At 36.6% G+C, this 20,956-nt stretch overlaps 1 protein-coding gene across 7 annotated transcripts in view; it reads left to right on the top strand.

Moving 5' to 3' along the window:
* Positions 1 to 18,996, top strand: part of SNF4Agamma (SNF4/AMP-activated protein kinase gamma subunit) — a 143,871-nt gene extending 124,875 nt beyond the window's left edge. For all 7 annotated transcript variants that reach the window (XM_074176641.1, XM_074176640.1, XM_074176635.1 and 4 more), the window contains 3 exons: positions 2,402 to 2,548; positions 11,036 to 11,176; positions 18,720 to 18,996. In XM_074176641.1, coding sequence (XP_074032742.1) covers positions 2,402 to 2,548; positions 11,036 to 11,176; positions 18,720 to 18,863 — 432 coding nt within the window. In that variant the 3' untranslated portion in view covers positions 18,864 to 18,996. The remainder of the gene's footprint in view (positions 1 to 2,401; positions 2,549 to 11,035; positions 11,177 to 18,719) is intronic.
* The last annotated feature ends 1,960 nt before the right edge of the window (positions 18,997 to 20,956 follow it).

Below are 20,956 nucleotides of genomic sequence, written 5' to 3'. Positions count from 1 at the left end.
CTGCTGATAATTTCGTCACACTGTCCAAAAATAATAAACAAATTCATAAGAACTTCGTTTGAATAGTTTTGTTCCATCGTTTTGAAGGTATTTGCAACTTCTGAAGTGACGAAAATGTCGATATTATTAGGAGAATGTCACAACGCTACTGTCAAATAGTAATCATTGCCTGCTTACCAAATACCGAATGGAAATACCATTCTGAAGGGACATTTTCACAAATAAATGTTCATAAGTCCGAAACTTGACTTGTTAGGTATAGGTATGATATACATAGAAAGAAAGCAAATTTCAGCAGCTTTTCGAATTTTCAATAATATACAGGGTGTTCCATTTAAAATAATCAAATTTCAGCAGCTTTTTCAAGCAAACGAAAAAACTGTATTTTTTTACCACCCTGTATTGAAGTAACGGAGATTAGGCTGACGTGTGGGAAGTGTCCAAGTATCACCTAACTCCAAACCAAATTTCGATATCTCAGTACTTCTTAACTAAAAGATATCGGCATTTTTAGAAGTCATGATTTTCGAAGAAAAAAATTGAAATTAATTTTTATTTCGAAAACGGTAACAGATAGGTATAGGGAAATATCAAAAAAAGTTGTCGGGCAATTGTTGGAGATTCCAAAAATAATATTATATACAGAGTGTTCCATTTGAAAAATCAAAGTTGGTACTGCTTTCTAATAGAAGCGGCAACACCGCATTGTCGAAAATATTTTAGTTGGCTAGAGAATGTCCGAATATGCCCTTCATTAAATTTTCAAAGTGATCCGTTGTCTGGTTCACCAGAAACGTCTAATGTGCCATCCACCATGAATCAGCCTTTATATGAAGCTGATGATCCGCGTCTAGCGCATTCATCAGCTTTATCATTACCTGTGATTCATGAATGCCCTGGCATTCAGTACAAAGTCAATTTGTTCCTGTTTGCAAGTTCATTCAGTTCTTCATGGCATTCCCAGACCAGTTTTGATGTCACTTTCGGGTTTGTCAGGGCCCCTAGTGCGCTCTTGCTGTCTGTTAAAATATTGAGGTCTCAATTTAATAAGCCTTGCACACTGCAAGGTAGCATACACTTCCGCCTGAAAGACGGATGTGTATAGTCCTAGCGGATAGCTGTAGTTTAGTTTTCTATCAGCTCGGTATATTCCAGCTCCCGTTCCATGTTTTGTCTTCGATCATCTGTATACCAGGTGTTTTTTTCAAACATGTTTTCAGGATGACTAATAGTTTTCCACTGTCCACGGCTTATGATTTTGGCCGTGAAGTTTGTGTTAAAAGTGTACTTCGGTGTCATGTGGTCCGTCCACATACTCAATATGTGCTCCCCCACTTGTTCCGAAATTTCTGTTCGGTCCGATCTTTTGTAGTTGTTTTCCAGTCTGAATTTGCCCATCCTGACCTCCCCCATTATCAAAAAGTGTAAAGGAGGTAGATTCAGGAGTGTCTCCAATGCAGCTGTTGGGGTAGTTCTCATTGCTCCCGTCATTCCCAAATATGCAAGTCTTTGCACCTTGCCTAGTTTGTTGATGGTGGTCGCCTGCTTCACCTTTGGCCACCAGACCAGAGATGCGTATGTTATCATGGGTTTAACCACCATAGTGTATAGCCAATATACCATGTCTGGTTTTAGCCCCCATGTTTTTCCACAGGTGCGCCTGGCGAGCATCAGTGCTACCTCCGCTTTCCTCTTTATCCTGTCCAAGTGTTGGTGCCAGGTCAGTTTGGAATCTAGAATTACTCCCAAATATTTAAAATGAACAGTAATATATCTTGGCACAATAATGTCGCTGGAATTGCAAAGGCTGCTTCTCAAAAGCTTTGAACACTGTTCCGAACCAGAAAACTGTACACACCTCAGCAACTCTTGATGCTTTATGAAGCTCAGATCAGAGCTTCTTTGGAGTATTGTTCTCACGTATAGAGCTCTGCCCCCAAATATACCCCAAAGTTGCTGGATTCCATCCAGAAAAAAGCCATCCGCCCGCAACCTTTATACCCAGGAACATCGAAGAAAGGTTTGAGATTTGTCTCTCTTCTATAGATACTTTCACGGGAGGTGTTCAAATTACTTGACACATTTGATTCCACCAAGAGCGGTACATATCAGAAATACGCGACGGACTGTGGCTGCTCATCGTCTCGAGGTTCAACTCATTATACCTCGAACTTCACTGTTCAAAAACTCTTCCATATGGAGAACTGCGTTTATGTGGAATAAACTTCCTGAGAACGTTTCTCCAAATGGATTTAATCTTCAACAATTCATTTCCAATGTGAATCGCTACAAGGATTTTCTTGTAGTGCTTGTGATTGGAAAAACTGCTTATTTGGGATTCATTCTACATCAGAAGTACCAGTTTTACCATGGTTTTAAATTTGAATCTATTTTTTTTCAGAACTTAGCTGCAGAAAAGACTTATAATGATTTGGACGTTTCTCTGAAGAAGGCTAATGAACACAGAAACGAATGGTTTGAGGGGGTGCACAAATGCAAATTGAATGAAACTTTATATTCTATAATGGAGAAAATCATGAAGGCGGAGGTATGTTTATTAAGGTCATTAAAATTCTGAGTTCTGAGTAAATCTGTGATTGATGGATAGGTAAACGGAATTTATTTATCCTTTGTGCTTCATTACATAGATGGGATACGTCAAATAAAATCTTGATTTGATACATATAAAAAAGTAACTACAAATACACACATCTGAAAAGTCTAGGGATATTTTTAAAAATGGTAATAGGTAATTTTTTTTAGATCGCTTTAGGGAAAAAAAAGTTGACGGGTGATTATATTAAACGAATGTAACTTACAACAAAATTTATTAAATGGTCAAAAATACTGAGTGCGCATATAAGCAAAACTAAAAAAAAATATGGCTCTTCTTTGGCACCCCGAAAAAAAATCATAATACAAAAAAAAATGGAATCAGTACAAAGTATTGCCTCCACGCTGGTTTATTACGGCCCTACATCTATCGTGCATCGACAAAATGAGATTGTCAATGTCTTGTTGAGGTACATTTGCCCATTCAGCGATTGAAAGCTCTCTCAATTGAAACGTTGTGTGAATGGTCCCCATATGCGGAGTAATTCTTCGTTGAAGCATGTCCCACGCATGCTCGATGGGATTCAGGTCCGGTGATTGTGCTGGCCATGGCAATACATCAACTCCTTCGTTGGTGAGCCAGTCAGTCACTAGACGCGCGACATGTGGACGAGCATTAACGTGCATTAGGTGGAAGTTTTCACCAACAGCACCAGCAAACGGACGGACGATAGGTAGAAGAATGGTGTCGAGGTACTGTCGAGCTGTGAGGGAGCGATTTGGAAAAACGAGATCGGTTCTGCCGCCGATAATGATTCCGCCCCATAGCATTACTGTACCACCTCTGTATGTGTGGACTTCCTGGACGTGTCTCAAACGTTCATTATTTCTAGGTCATCTCCACAGTCTTACTCGACGAGAATCTGGATGAAATCCAAATCTGGATTCGTCTGTAAACAAAACTGTGGCCCAATCATTTGCATCCCAGTTTTGATGTTCTTGACAACACTCTAATCTTCTACCGCGATTGCCTCTCGACAAAGGTGGACATCTAAGTGGCCTTCTGTTGTGGAGATCTGCTTCATGCAATCGATTTCTGACAGTATCACGACCAATGGTTACCTGGTGCGTCTGCTGCAACACGTTAACCAACTCAGGTGCTGTGATTGTCGGTTGTCTTCTTGCGGTTAAGACCAAAAATCGGTCTTGAACTGCAGTTGTAGTGCGTCCTTGCCCTGGATGTTGTTCGGCTGGACTGCCAGTTTCACGGAAACGCCGCCACAATCGACTGATAACACTTTGGGAGACCCCCAAACAAAGAGCTACATCATTTTGTCGCATGCCACCTTGAAGAAGCCCTACAGCTCTATTCATCTCAGCCAATGATAAGTGATGGCGTTCCATGTTAAAGCACAATATTTCCAGTTTAATTGCTGAGCAAGAACTGCATAGAATGTACAAACTCGACACTTTCAGATTATTCATTTTAGCCGAAAACCTACAGTTTGTAAAAAACTTGATAAAAGATTAGTTACCGTTTTTGCAGGCTTTGTTCAACCCATAGAAATCTACAGGGTGGTTGAGTGTACCAATTTAATCGAATTTATTGCATTTATTTTTATATGCATTTATTTTTATGATATTTAGTATATTATAAAAATATCCCTAGACTTTTCCGATGTGTGTAGTATAGTATGGACAGTGCCTTAATTTCAAAACTTCCCACTCCTAGTACTTCGTTTAGCAGGGAGAATTTGCCGTAGGCAAAAAACACGTCAATTTAGATATCGACGGGGAAGTTTAAAACCAGTGCCAGTGGTATTTTAGATTTAACCCCCTTACCCTAGCTAACCGCACTTAATAATTTTAAATGGCACCCCTATCTTGTAACACATCATTTCAAAGATCTTAGAAATCCTCGCTCAACCCCGTTTAGAAAACTGAAATTGATTGATCCGTTCTCGTAAAATTGGGCAAAAAGAAAATGAATTATAACAAAATGCAAAAATTTATGGAACCGCTACCACTGACTCAATAACGGTATGTTTATGTCTCTTTTTTACACAGAGTTTTTTGCTTTAGCTGAAAGTGAGATAAGGGCACACAGTTGCTTCTTGGCGTCAGTTACAATTAAATGGTGAAAACATTTATCAGAATTAGTTATTCCTGATTTTAAACTGTTTGTCAAGTGGTGTCAGTTGCATTGACGGTAATACAAATCGTAATGGTGTACACTTTACAAGAAAGAAATGAAATTATTTTTATTTATGGTGCTGAAGATAGGTGTGCTCGTAGGACAACCTGGGTTTTTAATGAAAGGCATGCAGGCCAAAATGTGAGTCACCGATATGTTCTAGACCTTGTTACTGCACAGATTGAGATTGTAGGCCAATTCGCCGTTGAGTCTACTACTTCAATTTCGAAAGTCACTGAGTTAGTAAATATTTCAGTTGGTTCTATACACAAAGTTTTAAAACTAAACAAGTTATTTTCTTACAAAATGATTATTCTTCAGCAACTCAGTAAGGAATTTAATAAAAAATATTTGCTTCAGTGATGAATCAACTTGTTTTCTTAATGGCTTTGTAAATAAGCATAACTGTAGATACTGGGATAATAAAAATCCACACTTGTTTCGAGAGGATCATCCGCAATATCCACAAAAAATTAACGTCTGGGCTGGAATTCTGGGAAACGAAATAATGGGCCATATTTTCATTGAAGAAAATTCAACTGGTCAATTGTATTTGAACTTATTGGAAATTGTAATCGATCCACTCATAACACAGTCCTTAGAACGCCAAGTTGATGAAGAAGACAACCCGCTCTTGGATGAACAAAATTTACATTTTCAACAGGACGACGCACCGCCACACTACGCATTGCATGTCCGACAAATGGATTGGCAGAAGAGGCGCTCTAGAATGGCCGGCGAGATCTCCGGATTTAACGCCATTGGATTTCTTTCTCTGGGGTTATTTGAAGACAATGGTATACAAAACTTCCCCGCAGGACATTCAGGATCTAAGACCCAGGATTACTGACACATGCAGATAAATTAATAATGAAACATTTACAAAAGTCCGACAGGAATTCGAGAATAAATTGTACTTTTGCGTAGCTACCAATGGTGAACATTTTGAACACCTAATAAAGTAAGGTAGATTTATTTAATTGCAATAGCTATTCTTTTATTTTTTATTATAATTAATTTTCTTTTTTCTTTATTTTACGACAACGGATCAACCAATTTCAGTTTTCTAAACGGGGTTGAGTGAGAATTTTTAAGATCTTTAAAATTATGTGTTACATGATAGGGGGTCTATTTAAAATTATTAAGTGGGGGTAGCTAGGAGTAAGGAGGTTAAACATAAAATACCACTGGTACTGGTTTCAAACCTACCCCTCGATATCTAAATTGACGTGTTTTTTGCCTATGGCAAATTCTCCCTGCTAAACGAAGTACTAGGGGTGGGAAGTGGGAAGAATGCCTTTACCCAAATTTGTTAGGTTTCGAGATATTAATATTTTTCTGAAAAATTTGACAGTTACAGCACCACTCCGAAAAAATCATAACTCATAGATTTTCTTGGTTTGTAATTGTTTGGAGTGATTTACATTTCAAATATTTCCCAAAATCGAATATATCTTGCCAGAGGTGTATTTTAGGTATAGGACATTCTTCATGAATTTGATATCATTTTTTTCGTAGTATCGAAAAATAATAGAATAGTGTATGGTTTCCATTTGAAAAAATCGTGTTTCATCAGTTTTCTCGATGTTATGTTTTAGGTAGAAATTTCGACCACCCTTTAAATTATTTTCGAAAATTCGATGGACCTGTTCATGACTTGATGCTTAAGGTGTGATTTTGTGAAATTCGACATTTTTAATTGTTACTGTTTATGAGTTATGATTTTTTCGAGAGTGGTGCTGTAACTGTCAAATTTTTCAGAAAAAAATTAATATCTCGAAAACTAACAAATTTGGCCTAAAATGTGCTGAGAAGTTCAAAAATGTAATAAAATGAATAGTGTTCCATTTGAAATAAGGAAGTTGCTCTCAATTTCCGGTATAACGGAAAGAGACCGGAAGTTGAAAATATTTTATTTGAGAAGGCCATTTTGTAAAACCCATTACCACAAAATTTCAAGTGTTTATTTTGAATCGTCCTCCGTATATTCCTAACGAACTCTCGTCGTGAAAGTCCCTGTATACACACATATACACTAATATATACACACAAATACATAACGATCTTAGCTTCACATCAACATTAACCAATTAGACAAGGTAACAGTAAATACATAATAAAATAAAATAAAAACTATTGTAAACAATATTAAATATTTACAATTTCAAGTAAACATTCGTTTAGTGCAGAGCTGTTGCCCGGTGCTTCGCCCGCGCAGAATTTGGTTCATCACATTGAGTTTCGTGACAGACCATTTTGAACAAGTAGTTACAATATTCAATACAATTTTGGAACCCCTATTTTCCCGCTGGAGGGTGGAAATTCCTGATTTCCTTTCTTGATGCTTATTTACGCAATACAAAGAACCTACCTGCATATTTCAAGATTCTAGGTACACTAGCTTCGGCTGCACGTTAATATAAGAGTGTCAGTCAGTCAATAGGTACCCACTTATATAATACTAGCTGTTCCCCGCTGTTTTACCCGCGTTACCATGGGAACTTACGCTTTGTGTTATTCCAAGTCGTGATCTATCTATATACCAACTTATATCTGAATCCGTTGAGGTGTTCAGGCGTGAAAAAGTAAAAAACGTAAATACATACATTACATCCATCCATTCATCCTCATAAACTTTACGCATTTATAATATTAGTAGGAGTAGAATTAGTAGAAGTGATCATCTTCAGGAGAAGATTATGTATTGTTTGACTGACACTCTTATATTAACGTACAGCCGAAGCTAGTGAACCTAGAATCTTGAAATATTCAGGTGGGTTCTTTGTATAGCGTAAATAAGCATCAATAATAATAATAACAATAATAATAATAATCATAGCCTTTAACATTTGATACAATTTCGCATGAGCTCATCTTGCATTTGCTCAGATGCCTTGCGGTACCCGACAACATAGTGAGATGCATTGAACAACTGACACCACTTTGGCGAACTCGCTTCACCATAATCTGGTCAAGCAAGAGTTCAAACGGAGTGGGTCACTTTCAGAAGGGGTGTATTTCAGGGTGATTCCCTCAGCCCCCTTCTATTCTGCATCTCACTATTGCCATTATCCGTTGCGCTCAGAAAGACTCGAGGGTATAACTGTGGCACCCCCGGAAACCGGAGGCACAAGGTCACCCATCTGTTTTATATGGATGATCTTAAACTTTATGCCTCTGGAGAGAAGGACCTCCATCAGTCCTTGAGGGTGGTGGAAGAGTACACGCATGCTATCGGTATGAAATTCGGGATAGACAAATGTGCAATGGTTCATCTCAAAAGAGGACGATGCGGGGACTACGGAGAGGATGTGCAGCTCGTAGATGGAAGCATCTTACACCATCTGGATGCCGGAGAGACGTATACTTACCTCGGGGTGGAACAACGCCACTCACAAGAGGTAACTGCAGTGAAAAACTCTCTCCGCGGCAAGTATCAGCACAAACTTCGACAGATCTGGTCATCGGAACTGTCGGGGAAGAACAAAGTAGCTGCAACAAATATGCTTGCCGTTCCAATATTACTCTACTCGTTTGGAGTAGTGAAGTGGACTCAGGAGGAGCTGTATCAACTCGACGTAAGGACCCGAAAAATGATGCATCTCTATAGGAGTTTGCATCCCAAATCGTCCGTTCCACGGTTGTACATCCCCCGACAACAGGAAGGCCGTGGACTTTTGAGTTTGGAGTGTCTACATGTGACATAATGGTACTGGATACAGCCTGTAAAGTCGTCAGGAGTTCAGATCCCCTTCTCTGCATGGTCTGTGACCATGAGAGCAGGAATTGGAGCATTTCTCTTCAGGGCAGCTGCCCGAGCAGCTGATAAACTCGGTATAGTTTTCGACTCTGAACGAGGTGACCACAACTCTGTCACCGAGTTGGAACCCGTTCAGCAAAAAGCTCAGATAAAAACCGCAGAGATCACCTTACATCTGCAGAGACACAAGGATAAGCCACTGCATGGGGTCTTCTTCAATAACATTGGAGACCTTGGCTTATCAACACGCCTGACGTTTGCTTTTCTCAGGTCGAGTGGGCTGAAGTCGGAAACTGAGGGGTTCATCATGGCTTGCCAGGATGGTGTCTTCAACACCTTAGTCTACCGCAGCCGCGTGATGGGTATAGAGGTTCCTGACACAAGGTGCAGAACCTGCCGCGAGGCGCCCGAGACCCTAGTGCACTCAATATCAGCATGTCCAGCATATGCGGTCTCGGCCTATATCCATCGACATAACGCGGCCTTAAGAGTGCTATATTACCATCTACGGCACTCTTACGGTATTGACGAGACACAGGTTTGCCCTACGCTCCGGGGGATATTGAATCCGTTGTGGAGAACGAGAAGTGCCGAATTTATTGGAACTATTCGTTCCCCACCCTCAGGCTCATACAAGCTAATAAGCCTGATGTAGTCCTTCTCGACCACCAGACCAAAACGATATTTGTCGTGGAGTTTTCAGCTCCTGGCGAGACGAATATCGTCAAAAAAGAGGAGGAAAAACGGATAAAATATCGAGATTTTCTCTTCGAACTCCGCAGACTCTATCCAGATCACTCTGTCAAGATGGTCGCTCTGATTGTTGGAGTCCTTGGTGGAATGATGTCTTCTCTACTCTCGAATCTAAAAATCATACCGGCTTGCCACACTAAGGCAGAAATCTTAGCCGCACAGATGCAGAAGGCTGTCATTCTTGGATCACTGCGCTTGCTCAGGGCACATGATTCTCGGACTCAATGATCACTTACCCCACGGTGTGGGGAGTGGTCATTGGTTGATTATGCTGGCGCGCCCTCCCGAATGTATCGGGGCTTCGGGGGATAGGGCTTGACCAGCGCACACTACGGTGGAAAAAAAATAATCATAGCCTTTAAAAACCATTTACAGGGTTAACCAAGTATGTTGAAAAATGATTATAGATCCTTATAATTACAAAGTTATAATTTGAGAAAATGAATAACAAAATTATAATATAATAAAATAAAATGAAAAAAAAATATACCAGAAAATCAAAAATTGTCCATGAAATACTGAGATGCACTGTCAACAACATATTCTAGGGAATCAAAATTGATATCACACAAATTTGAAATTGAATTGAAATTATTGCAAATGCCAAAGATAGGTGACTTGAGGTACAAATTGGTTCTGGCCAGTCGGCTGTAAAAAGTTTTTGTACTTCTAGTTCTAAAATGAGGCACACAGAAATTTATGAAAGATAACATCTCCATAGCATCAACATTGTTGTGCAGGAATTTATACCGAAAAATTATTCCAGCAAGTTTTCTGCGTGATTCAAGTCTTTCAATGTTGAATGCTATGGTAAGAGATTCATTGGAATATCTCATTGGAATATCCCTATCGGAATAGATACCATAAAATTTGAAGTGAATAAACTTTAGGAAACGACTTTAGGAAACTTTTTCAATTAATGTAATATAGCAATTGTAGAATGGGGACCATAGAACAGATCCATATTCTAATTTTGACCTTATGTAGGCTACATAAAGGGTAAATTGAGCAGATATGTTTGAAAAAGATCTACAATTGTGAACTATGAAGCCATAAACTCTCAATGAAGTCATCTGCAAAAAATAATTTATTACAATCGACATAATTACTGAGGTCATTAATAAATAATAAGAACAGAAGTAGTCCCAGATTCGACCCCAAATGAAGAATTGTAATAGAAAGGGCAAACCAAATTCTACGTGGGTGAATCCACGGGCAACAACTAGTCATTTATATAAAATGAAGGTATGGACCCAAGATGGATCCCTGAGGTATTCCATGGTGCATAGACCTTTCATCTGATAAATTACCATTTACATGTACTACCTATTTTCTAGATGAGAGATAAGACTGGAAGAATGTTAAAGCTGATCCTCTGATACCACACAATCAAGTTTTTCTAGTAGTAAATGATGGTTTACACAGTCAAAAGCTTTTCTCAGATCCCACAATGTTAACTAATAAAATCGAATTTTATTTAAATTTTTTTCTATGTTAGCTTACAAACTTTTCGCTTGTATATTCAATAAAAAGAACAAGAATTAATAGAGTAAAATTAGGTAATATTTGTTGACAAGCTACACCAGATAGTATGATTCAGAAATGGATATGAATAAGCATCAACTGTGCAAAAGAAATGTCTACCACATTGTCAACACAGTGTTGTAGATATTTCAAGTAAAAATGACCTTCCTCCAATTCTCATTCTTGTCTTTATGTTTCATGAAACAAACCGATCTTGAGAAAACAATAAATGCCAAACCTTTTTTTTACAGGTTCATAGGTTAGTTGTCGTCGATGATGATGACAAGGTGATAGGAATACTTTCATTATCTGATTTACTTCTGTATCTGGTGATGAGACCTTCTGACCATGAGAGTGATTCTCCAGAGCACCATGGCTCAGAGGATGCGCAGGTTAGTGAATTTTTTACCAGGGATACTTCAGTGAATCTAATAATCCAAGTTGTAGCAAACTAGTTTACTTCAAATAGCATTCCATGGTTGGCCATACAGGTCGTTTCTTATATCATGTGGTAACATTGCTATATTGTAAACCATGGTTGCACAGACTTATGAAGACTAAGGGCCACTCGGGCAAATCATGAACTGATGGCGGGCCGGCCGCCAGAAGTATAAGTAATTAAAGACAATAAAGAATTGATAATAATTTATCAAAATTCAAAAAGAATTTATTAATTTGAAGCGTGGCACTGCATAGTGCTTACAATCTTTTTTATATTTGGCTCAAATTTACTTGTAGCAACACGTAAAACTGCTTCCAAACTTTCATTTGCAAGGCGGTTTCGATTTTTTGTTTTATTATTATTTAGTATTGAAAAAGTTTGTTCACATATACAGTGTCACCGATAAAGTCCGCATCAAATGGGAAACTTTTTTATTTATCGGTTTATGTGAAATTTGATTTTGGCAGTAGATTTTGCTTAAGAAATGATGTCAAATGGCGTCTACAAAATAGGTCACGTGATTTCCTTAACCTGTCAAAATTGACATTTAAAAAAAGAAACATCGAAAAATGACAGTATTCTTCAAAATATCCAAAAATATCGAAGGATAAAAACATTTTCTTTTGTAATTTTATACCCACACACCAAGTTTCAAACCCATAATAAGTATTTTATATTTTCACTATTTTTCCGCACTCCTGCTTTTTCTACTTATCAAAATTTAAGCACACATGTACTAAATCATTTACTTTAACTAAACTCGTCACCGAATTTCTTTTTTTGTAATATAATAATATTTTAAGAGCCTCTTTGATGTTAAAAACAAATTTTGAAAAATAAAAGTTGTCAAACTTGATGCAAAGTTCATCTAGTTTCAACGGGGCTTTCCAAACTATACAGTACTTGAGTTTTTTAATGAGCAATTGGCCTCACAATATGAATTAGAACAAAACGGAACATTAGGAAACAATATCTTAGTGGAATTTAATCTTAATTAAAAGGAACTGAAAATAAACATGTACCTATACCTAATAGCAAAAAAACATGAAAAAAAGACTCACGACATTAAATACACTACATTTCTGTATGTCTTTCATCGCGTTCTATGCAGATAATTGTCCTTCTTGATACATCTTTTATTGAGTTGCTGATACTCACAGGGTTTATGTTTAAAATAGAGTTTCTAATAACAATTTCTAGGTGATTCACGTCACGAAAAGGTCTTTGTTTATAAACGATTTGTTTTAAGTAACCCCACAAGAAAAAATCTAGTGGGGTTAAATCTGGCGACCTAGGCGGCCATATTTGCTCCATATTTCGCCCAATAACTTTGCCCCTAAACATTTCTAATAGTTTCTCTTTGACTTGTCTTGAACTATGAATAGGAGCCCCGTCACATTGATACCACAGACTGTGTCTTATTTCAACCGGCATATTGTCCACTATATCACTGATCTCAGTATTTAGAAATTGCAAATAATCCTGAGAAGTTAAATTGTGTCTAAAAAAGAATGGTCCCATTACCTGATTATTTAAAACACCGCACCACACATTTGTTTTAAATGAATATTGGTCCCGACATTCTATCACAAAATGAGGATTTTCCTGAGCCCACCACCTACAATTCTGGGAACTGACTACGCCGTTCGATGTAAAGGTAGCTTCGTCGGTCCATAGGATTTTGTAAGGAAATTTTCTGTTTAATTCTACTTCTCCTTGGTACCAGAAAGAGAAATCTAGTCGAACATCGAAATCTGTTTCCTTTAAGGTATTTATAAATTTGGGTTTGTAGGGTTTGAATTTATTTTTATGTAAAATTGCTCTTACACTTTCTCTTTTAACGCCAGTTCTATCTACAATATTGGTAATACTTGATTTTCCCTGTTCAATGACATCCAGGCAGACAGCCAACTGAACCTCATCATTATTGCGTGATGGATTATGACGTTTTTTAAAAGTATTTTCAACTGAACCAGTCAGTTTAAATTTTTTTAAAATCCTACTTACAGCGGATTGCTGTACATGTCTACCAGGATGTCTTGCGTTAAAAATATCAGCCACTTGTCGATGCAATGTGTTTTCACCACAAATTAGCACAATTTCAATTTTTTCTTGTAAAGAAAAAAAAATTATTTTAATTTTCATACATTACATTGAACTAACGGGCATTAATTTATTCAGTGACAGTGACGTTTTCTAAAACACATTATGTAGTTTCATATTTTTTCACAGCCTACCCAGTTTTTTTAAATTAGTGTTGTTAGCGGAGTAGGTAAATGTAAATACTATGAGTTTTTTTCTTTTATTGAATGGGCTTCAAGAATCACGAAATGATGTTTCCTAATGATCCGTTTTGTTCTAATTCATATTGTGAGGCCATTTGCTCATTAAAAAACTCAAGTACTGTATAGTTTTGAAAGTCCCATTGAAACTAGATGAACTTTGCATCAAGTTTGACAACTTTTATTTTTCAAAATTTGTTTTTGACATCAAAGAGGCTCTTAAAATATTATTATATTACAAAAAAAGAAATTCGGTGAGGAGTTTAGTTAAAATAAATGATTTAGTACAGGTGTGCTTAAATTTTGATAAGTAGAAAAAGCAGGAATGCGGAAAAATAGTGAAAATATAAAATACTTATTATGGGTTTGAAACTTGGTGTGTGGGTATAAAATTACAAAAGAAAATGTTTTTATCCTTCGATATTTTTGGATATTTTGAAGAATAATGTCATTTTTCGATGTTTCTTTTTTTAAATGTCAATTTTGACAGGTTAAGGAAATCACGTGACCTATTTTGTAGACGCCATTTTGACATCATTTCTTAAGCAAAATCTACTGCCAAAATCAAATTTCACATAAAACGATAAATAAAAAAGTTTCCCATTTGATGCGGACTTTATCGGTGACACTGTATAGGTAGAACCAAATAAGCTGGCACATTTCAGAGCGTTTATGCGCAACTTTTCGTACATATTTTTATCAATGTAGCGGTAAAAGTTCAGCAAGTCTCCTTGGTTGAATTTGTTGCGTGAATTTCGATCGTTTTGAATGTCGATAATTTCTAACTGCATTGACTCTGGCGCATTTTCAACTGAAATCGTGAAAGGATTGCTGAATCTGTCCAACAGAGGTTTCACTTTTTTAAACTCCGAAAATCTGTCTTGAAAAGATTGAATCAAAATATCTAGCTTTTCTACATAACTGAAATTAATCGCAGTTTTGTTGAATTTTTCAGCCATTTTCTTATAATTCGGAAAATGATTGTAATTTCCAGAATTCAATTGTGATCTGAAAAGTGTCAGCTTGCATTGAAAGGATGATAAATGAGAGTAGAGCTGAGATGTCAGTTGATTTTTGCCTTGAAGCCGTGTGTTCAAGACATTCAAATGATTTGTAATGTCAACTAAAAAAGCCAAATCACACAACCAATCAGTATTTTTAAGTTCCGGGACATCCCTTTGCTTTTCCGCCAAAAATATTCCAATTTCTTCTATCAAATTTAGAAATCGTTCCAGTGTCAATCCACGGCTTAGCCACCTTACTTCTATATAATACAGTAAATCTCCGTATTCGCTTTCGATGTCATCAAGGAATTGTTTGAATTGTCTGTGATTGAGTCCTCGTGATTTTATGAAATTTACAGTCGAAACTACCACTTTCATGACATTTTGAAATTCATTGTTTTTAGAACAGAGGGTTTCTTGGGGTATAATGCAGTGAAACTGCATGAGATCTTCAGCATTTATGTTTTTTCCTTGCAGATGCTTTTTCAGCAAAGTAACGCCCGGAATTGACACCAATCATCGAAGGAGCCCCGTCAGTCGCAACTCCCGGTAATTTTGATAAGTCCAAATCAGTTTTTGAACACTCATCCAAAAGTACATTGAGAATATCAACTCCTTTGGTTTGACCTTTCAATGAACACATTCCGAATAACTCTTCTGAGACTTCAAAATCTTGAGTAACACCTCGTATGAATATGAGAAGTTGAGCTGTGGAACTAATATCAGTGGATTCGTCGAGCGCTAATGAAAAAAATTCAATGATCTTAGTTTTTTCAATTAATTGTTCCGCAATATTACCTGACAAAGACATAATTCGTCTTTGGATAGTCATAAGATTCAGTTGAATTTTCTCAAACTTTTTTGCTGCTTCTGGACACATTTTTCTTAGCGGCAATTTCTATGCATTCTTTTACAAAATCGCCATCATTGAAGGGGCGACTTCGCTTTGCTATCATTCGAGAAATTTCATAACTAACTTCTGTAGCCGTTTCTGAATCTTGAATGGGTTTTGTAAACATAGCTTGCTGACCAATAAGCTCCCGTTTTAAAGACAACATTTTTTGCTTTCTTAATTCGCCTGTAAACTTGGTAAAAGAAGGATGCTGCGTTTCATAGTGCCTTTTTACATTATATTCCTTTGCAATCGCAACAGAATTCTTGCAAATTAAACAAATGACTTTGTTATGCGACCATACAAAGAAGTATTTCTCAGTCCAAATTTCTTGAAACTGCCGATTTTCATCTTTAACCTTACGTTTTTTACTAGGTCCTGGCTTCTCCATGTTGCGTTCTAATCCTGGCTAGGATTAACACAGCACCTAAAAACAATTACAGTATCTACTTAAATTACCCATTCTTTTTTAAATTATCAAAAATAATTGATTAAATTCCTCAGAAATTTTAAGATTTTTATACAGATTTTATATCTGAAATAATGACGTAATTATTACAGTTGGAGAAATTCTAATAAAAATAGTAATTTCTTTGTTTTATTTTAATATTTGGCCAACATTAAAGCTAAATTTGATTAAAATTGATTAAATAGGTAGGGAAACACTAATTAATAACAGAGTTTTACTTACGATTTCATAACACAATTATACACGGCACTTGACGGGTTAACAGGAAATCTACGTTGAATGTGGATCAAAATATATGACACCGGCTAGTCGAGTTAAAATCTACACTTGAACTATTGCCTCCCCAAAACACTATTAAACTGCATTTATTCTCAATCACTTATTACTTCGCTTTGTATTTTCGCGCTTATTTCTTTCTGTTGACATTTCACTCAAATTAAAACCGAACCACAGTATTTCTGTATACAGTAGTTTCACTCAGCGTCGGTCCCTTTGATGTCGGTGTCCAGGAGTTTCATTTTTTATAATGATGACGTATTTGACACTAATGACATTTCTCCCTACTACAATCTCAACCAAAGCGTGTATACACTGCTCAACATAACAACTATTCATATAAACTGCTAAAAAAAAAAACAGTCTATGAAAACCATGTTGGGCACCTGAGAAAATTGTGCAAATGATAATTTTGCATTTGTGTAATATTGAAGTAACCCAGATCATTTGGGCAATGATGAACTAAGTTTCAAGTAGATTTTAAAAATTCATGGAATCGGCAGATGTTCATATTCGAATGTGACAAAATATATTTTCATTTCAACAAGAAAAAAGACAAGATAAATAACGTGTTTTGTTATTCATGAACCATGGTACGAATCCATGCGAAATTTCTTTGTAGTGATTTTTGGGGCCAAATATAGCATATTCATTTATTGATTGGAGAATTCAAGATGGCGGACGAGTTTGCTGATTCGATTATATTAAGGACCAATTATTAAAAATATTCCTAATCGAATTCATCACTCAAGATTAAGGAATCTGTAGAGCCTATTCTTTCTGAATTATGTAGTAACTATTCAGGACTTGAAGAAGTAAAAAAGTAATTAAGTATGTAGTGTTCAATCATACAAAAATAATTTTTTTGTATGTATGTACTAACTATAAATGTATGTGAGAGTTTTCGGAGTCGGAAGTTATGAATTATTTACACTGTAAGATAATAGGTTGTTTTGCTGCTTCCAGCTTTTATCCAAGTAAAAATTGATAATAAAATCACTGACAAGTCCAGATGCATTTTGACTATACCATTATATATGTTTTCCGACAGAAAACAACTACTTCTTTAGCTAATAACTGGACATATATTGACAAATGTTGATATTTGAATCTATACAAGTCTAGATGTCTAATCAACACCGAAAAGTTGCTGCGTAGATTAAAAACAGTTATTCTAAATGAAACATGTCCTATTAGTCAGCAACTTCTTATATAATGTAAATTTGACTATCAAAAATACCTTACGACTGTTAACCTTTCGGAATCCAAGTCGCCTCAGACATAATTGCAAAGATTCTCACTTTGAAGAAACAACTTTGCAAGAGCTCTCTAGGACAAATAGTGGGACTTCGCCTGATTCGAACAAGGAACCAACTGCGAACCGTTTTGAAGTGTTCCTCATCAATGCAGACCATGCTATCACGGTTGTATACACACAGGGACTCGTTATTCCTACTAGAGAGCTCTTGCACAGTATCATGGTTCATGAATAACAAAACTCGTTCTTCATCTTGTCTTTTTTCTTGTTGAAATTAAAGTATATTTTGTCACATCCGATCCCATGAATTTTTAAAATCTACTTGAAACATAGTTCATCATTGTCGAAATGATCTGGGTTACTTGAATATTACACAAATGCAAAATTATCATTTGTACAATTTTCTTAGGTGCCCAACATGGTTTTCATCGACTGTATTTTTTTGAGCAGTTTATATGAATATTTGTTGTGTTGAGCAGTGTTTAAACGCTTTGATTGCGTGCCTGTCTTGAACTCGTCGTTTGCGCAGACCTGAGACTGCAACTCCTGGGTCTGCCTGTAGAAAATTCAAACCAAAAATCACCCGAAGTGGGATTACTGTATATAGTATACTGTGACCGAACTGTCGGTCTGCGGTTAGCGTGGCTTTTATACCGCGCATGCTACTCTGGAAGCTTCGTGTATCTACTCGTACCTACGCGAGCAATCCGGAATTCGGAACTATTGCTATCTCGCTTGCTCACACCGCGCTAGAAAATTCTTGATTTCTCTACTTCTACTATTTTGAACTCTATATAAAGACGGCAAGCGATGTTACTTAGCATTTTTTAGCGCTAGATTCAAATAGCGCGCGCGCGAGATTCAAATTACTTTTAGAACATATTTTTTTTTGGTTTTATTCTGGAATAGAATTAAATATTCTTCGAATGTACGAGAGTATTATTTTTGCTGTCGGCGGGCCACCAGTATTCGACCGGCGGGCCGCATGCGGCCCGCGGGCCGCGGTCTGTGCATCCAAGCACTGCATTGAACATTTATAAAAAAAATCAGAAATAGGAAAGCTGAGTTATGAAATTCCTAGTCCCTAATTTAAACATCAATAACTCTGCTGCCGGTTATTGGAATTCAAAAAGTTGAGGTCATTGTATAGAGAATTTAAATACCTTTCATACAAAATTTCACAAGACCCTCCCTTTCTATATGAAAAAAAAATTTCATCACCCTTTATATAATTTTTTTTGAATATATTTATATTTCTAATTCAAATGGCATGTCAGTGATTGTCTCAACTGAATGATGACATAATTTACAGGACACAGAACAAATTGAAGATAGCGTCTTCACACCTTACCGGGCTATGTCGAAGGAAACAGGGAGTCTGGAAGTTACTGAGGAACTATTTGAAATGGAGGAAGAAAATGAAAGATTATTGCCTTCAACCCATAACAGTTCGTGAAGGGGAGTATTTTTCATAGATAAAACGTTTATAAACCATGAATAGAATTGTGTATATTGTTTTAATATTAATATTAGGAACGATGCGGGTTCACGTCGCTTGTTGAATAAACAAATAAATGAATTAATAATTTTGTCTATTTATTTGTAATCCTACCATCTATAGTAGAACCAATAATGATTGAGAGTAAAGCGCGTTGTCATATCTAAATTTTACGTTACCAGTTTATAGCAGAATCAAAATATAGTAAGCAGTAGAGTTGTAGGTTGTGGCAAATTATAGATAATACTCAATACTAGTACGATTAAAAGGTATTATTTATGACAAAAATCAGTAATGAGCTTGTAATGAGTAATACTTATACATTTCCTGATTACTGATCAGTTAAAATTCATTATTTTCTGTATAGTGTTAGATATTTATTACAACTAGTGGCAACGCTGTACGCAACGATATTTCTGTCTTTGTCACTTTACCGTAACTTCCATCTCATCGTTGCAGTCCTCACTAATGTACTTGCAGCCATGAGCGTATCATTGGTTTGTGAATTATACAGCGTGAATTGTACGTTTTACAGTTAAGTTAGTCAGCAATCGACGTGTTGTGATAACAATTGGTGAAAATAATAGTGCTAATAAGTGTTTAAGCGTTACATAATTATATTTCTACACCGTTCTCAAACTACTCAAAAAATGGGAGACATGGTCGAGCCTTCCACGTCGAAAAAGGTAAAACGGTCGGAGTCTCGGTCAGTAAGAGAAAAACAAATTGTACTGCGAGTATTTCACTGTCTTGAAAGAGGTCATCAGCCACCAAAAGATGATTTTGTGCATATGTGCTGTAATTCTACGTGTGTACCTCTGAATAACCAACCGGGCATTTCTACATCATTAAGTTCCACAATTACAAAAGATAAATTAATTGATATGTGCTCTGATTATACCGGTGTACCAAAATCATCGATTTACAAAATACTAAGAGAAGTAGAAATTCATGGGGACGTACAAACGCCAAAAACTAGTAGCGGACGAAAAAAAATCACAGTTGATGAAGAAGCCAAAACCAGTATACGCAGAACTATTCACAGTTTCTTTTTCAGAAATGAGCTGCCCACACTACAAACAGTTCTGGAGGCACTTCGCGATCATGAATTGGTCCCAAAAATGGGTAAAGAAACTTTTAGGAAACTTGTACACGAAATGAAATTTACGTACGGAAAAGTTGACAGGAAAAGCATTCTCATTGAACGTTAAGAAATAATAGCATGGAGAAGAAACTATCTAAGAAAAATTGATGAATTTCGGAAGCTTAAAAAAAGTTGTACTTCATGGACGAGACATGGGTTAACCAAGGACATACGGTCAAAAAAGTATGGCAGGATGGTAATATAACAAGTGCACGACAAGCCTTTAATGAAGGTTTGTCATTTGGGTTAAAACAGCCATCTGGAAAAGGTAGTCGTCTGAGAGTTACGCATATAGGAAGCGACAGTGGATTTTTACCAAATGGTGAATTAATATTTAAATCTAAGAAAACATGCGACTATCATGAAGAGATGAATGCGGAGGTGTTTGAAAAATGATTTGAAGGCATCATTCAACTTGTGGAACCTGGGTCTGTCATCGTCATGGACAATGCCCCATACCATAGTCGACATTTAGAACCATTACCGAAACAATTATGGAAAAAAGCAGCAATTCAAGAATGGTTAATTAATAAGAACTTCCAATATAACAAAGATAGTTTAAAGGCAGAACTACCTTAGCTAACAAAATTACACACAGACAAATATAAAAAATTCGCAGTGGATGAAATGGCGTTAAGTCGTGGAATTACAGTTTTAAGGTTACCACCATACCACTGCGAATTAAACCCAATAGAATTAATCTGGGCGCAAGTAAAAGGATATGTGGCACGAGAAAACAGAACATTTAAATTAGTGGACGTGCAACATCACCTACAAGAAGCTATTCGAACTGTTTCTGCAGAAGACTGGAAGAAATGCATGCAGCATGTTTCAAAAGAGGAGCAAAAAATGTGGGACGTAGACAAACGTATTGAACACAATATTGAACCAATCATAATTCACTTTG

This window comes from Leptinotarsa decemlineata, unplaced genomic scaffold, assembly GCF_025532065.1.
Source record: "Leptinotarsa decemlineata unplaced genomic scaffold, Ldec_3_MD MMD2_tig00001973_RagTag_RagTag, whole genome shotgun sequence".
NCBI lineage: Eukaryota > Metazoa > Arthropoda > Insecta > Coleoptera > Chrysomelidae > Leptinotarsa > Leptinotarsa decemlineata.
Note: the sequence above shows the minus strand (reverse complement) of the source record. Positions and strands in the feature narration are given on the sequence as shown.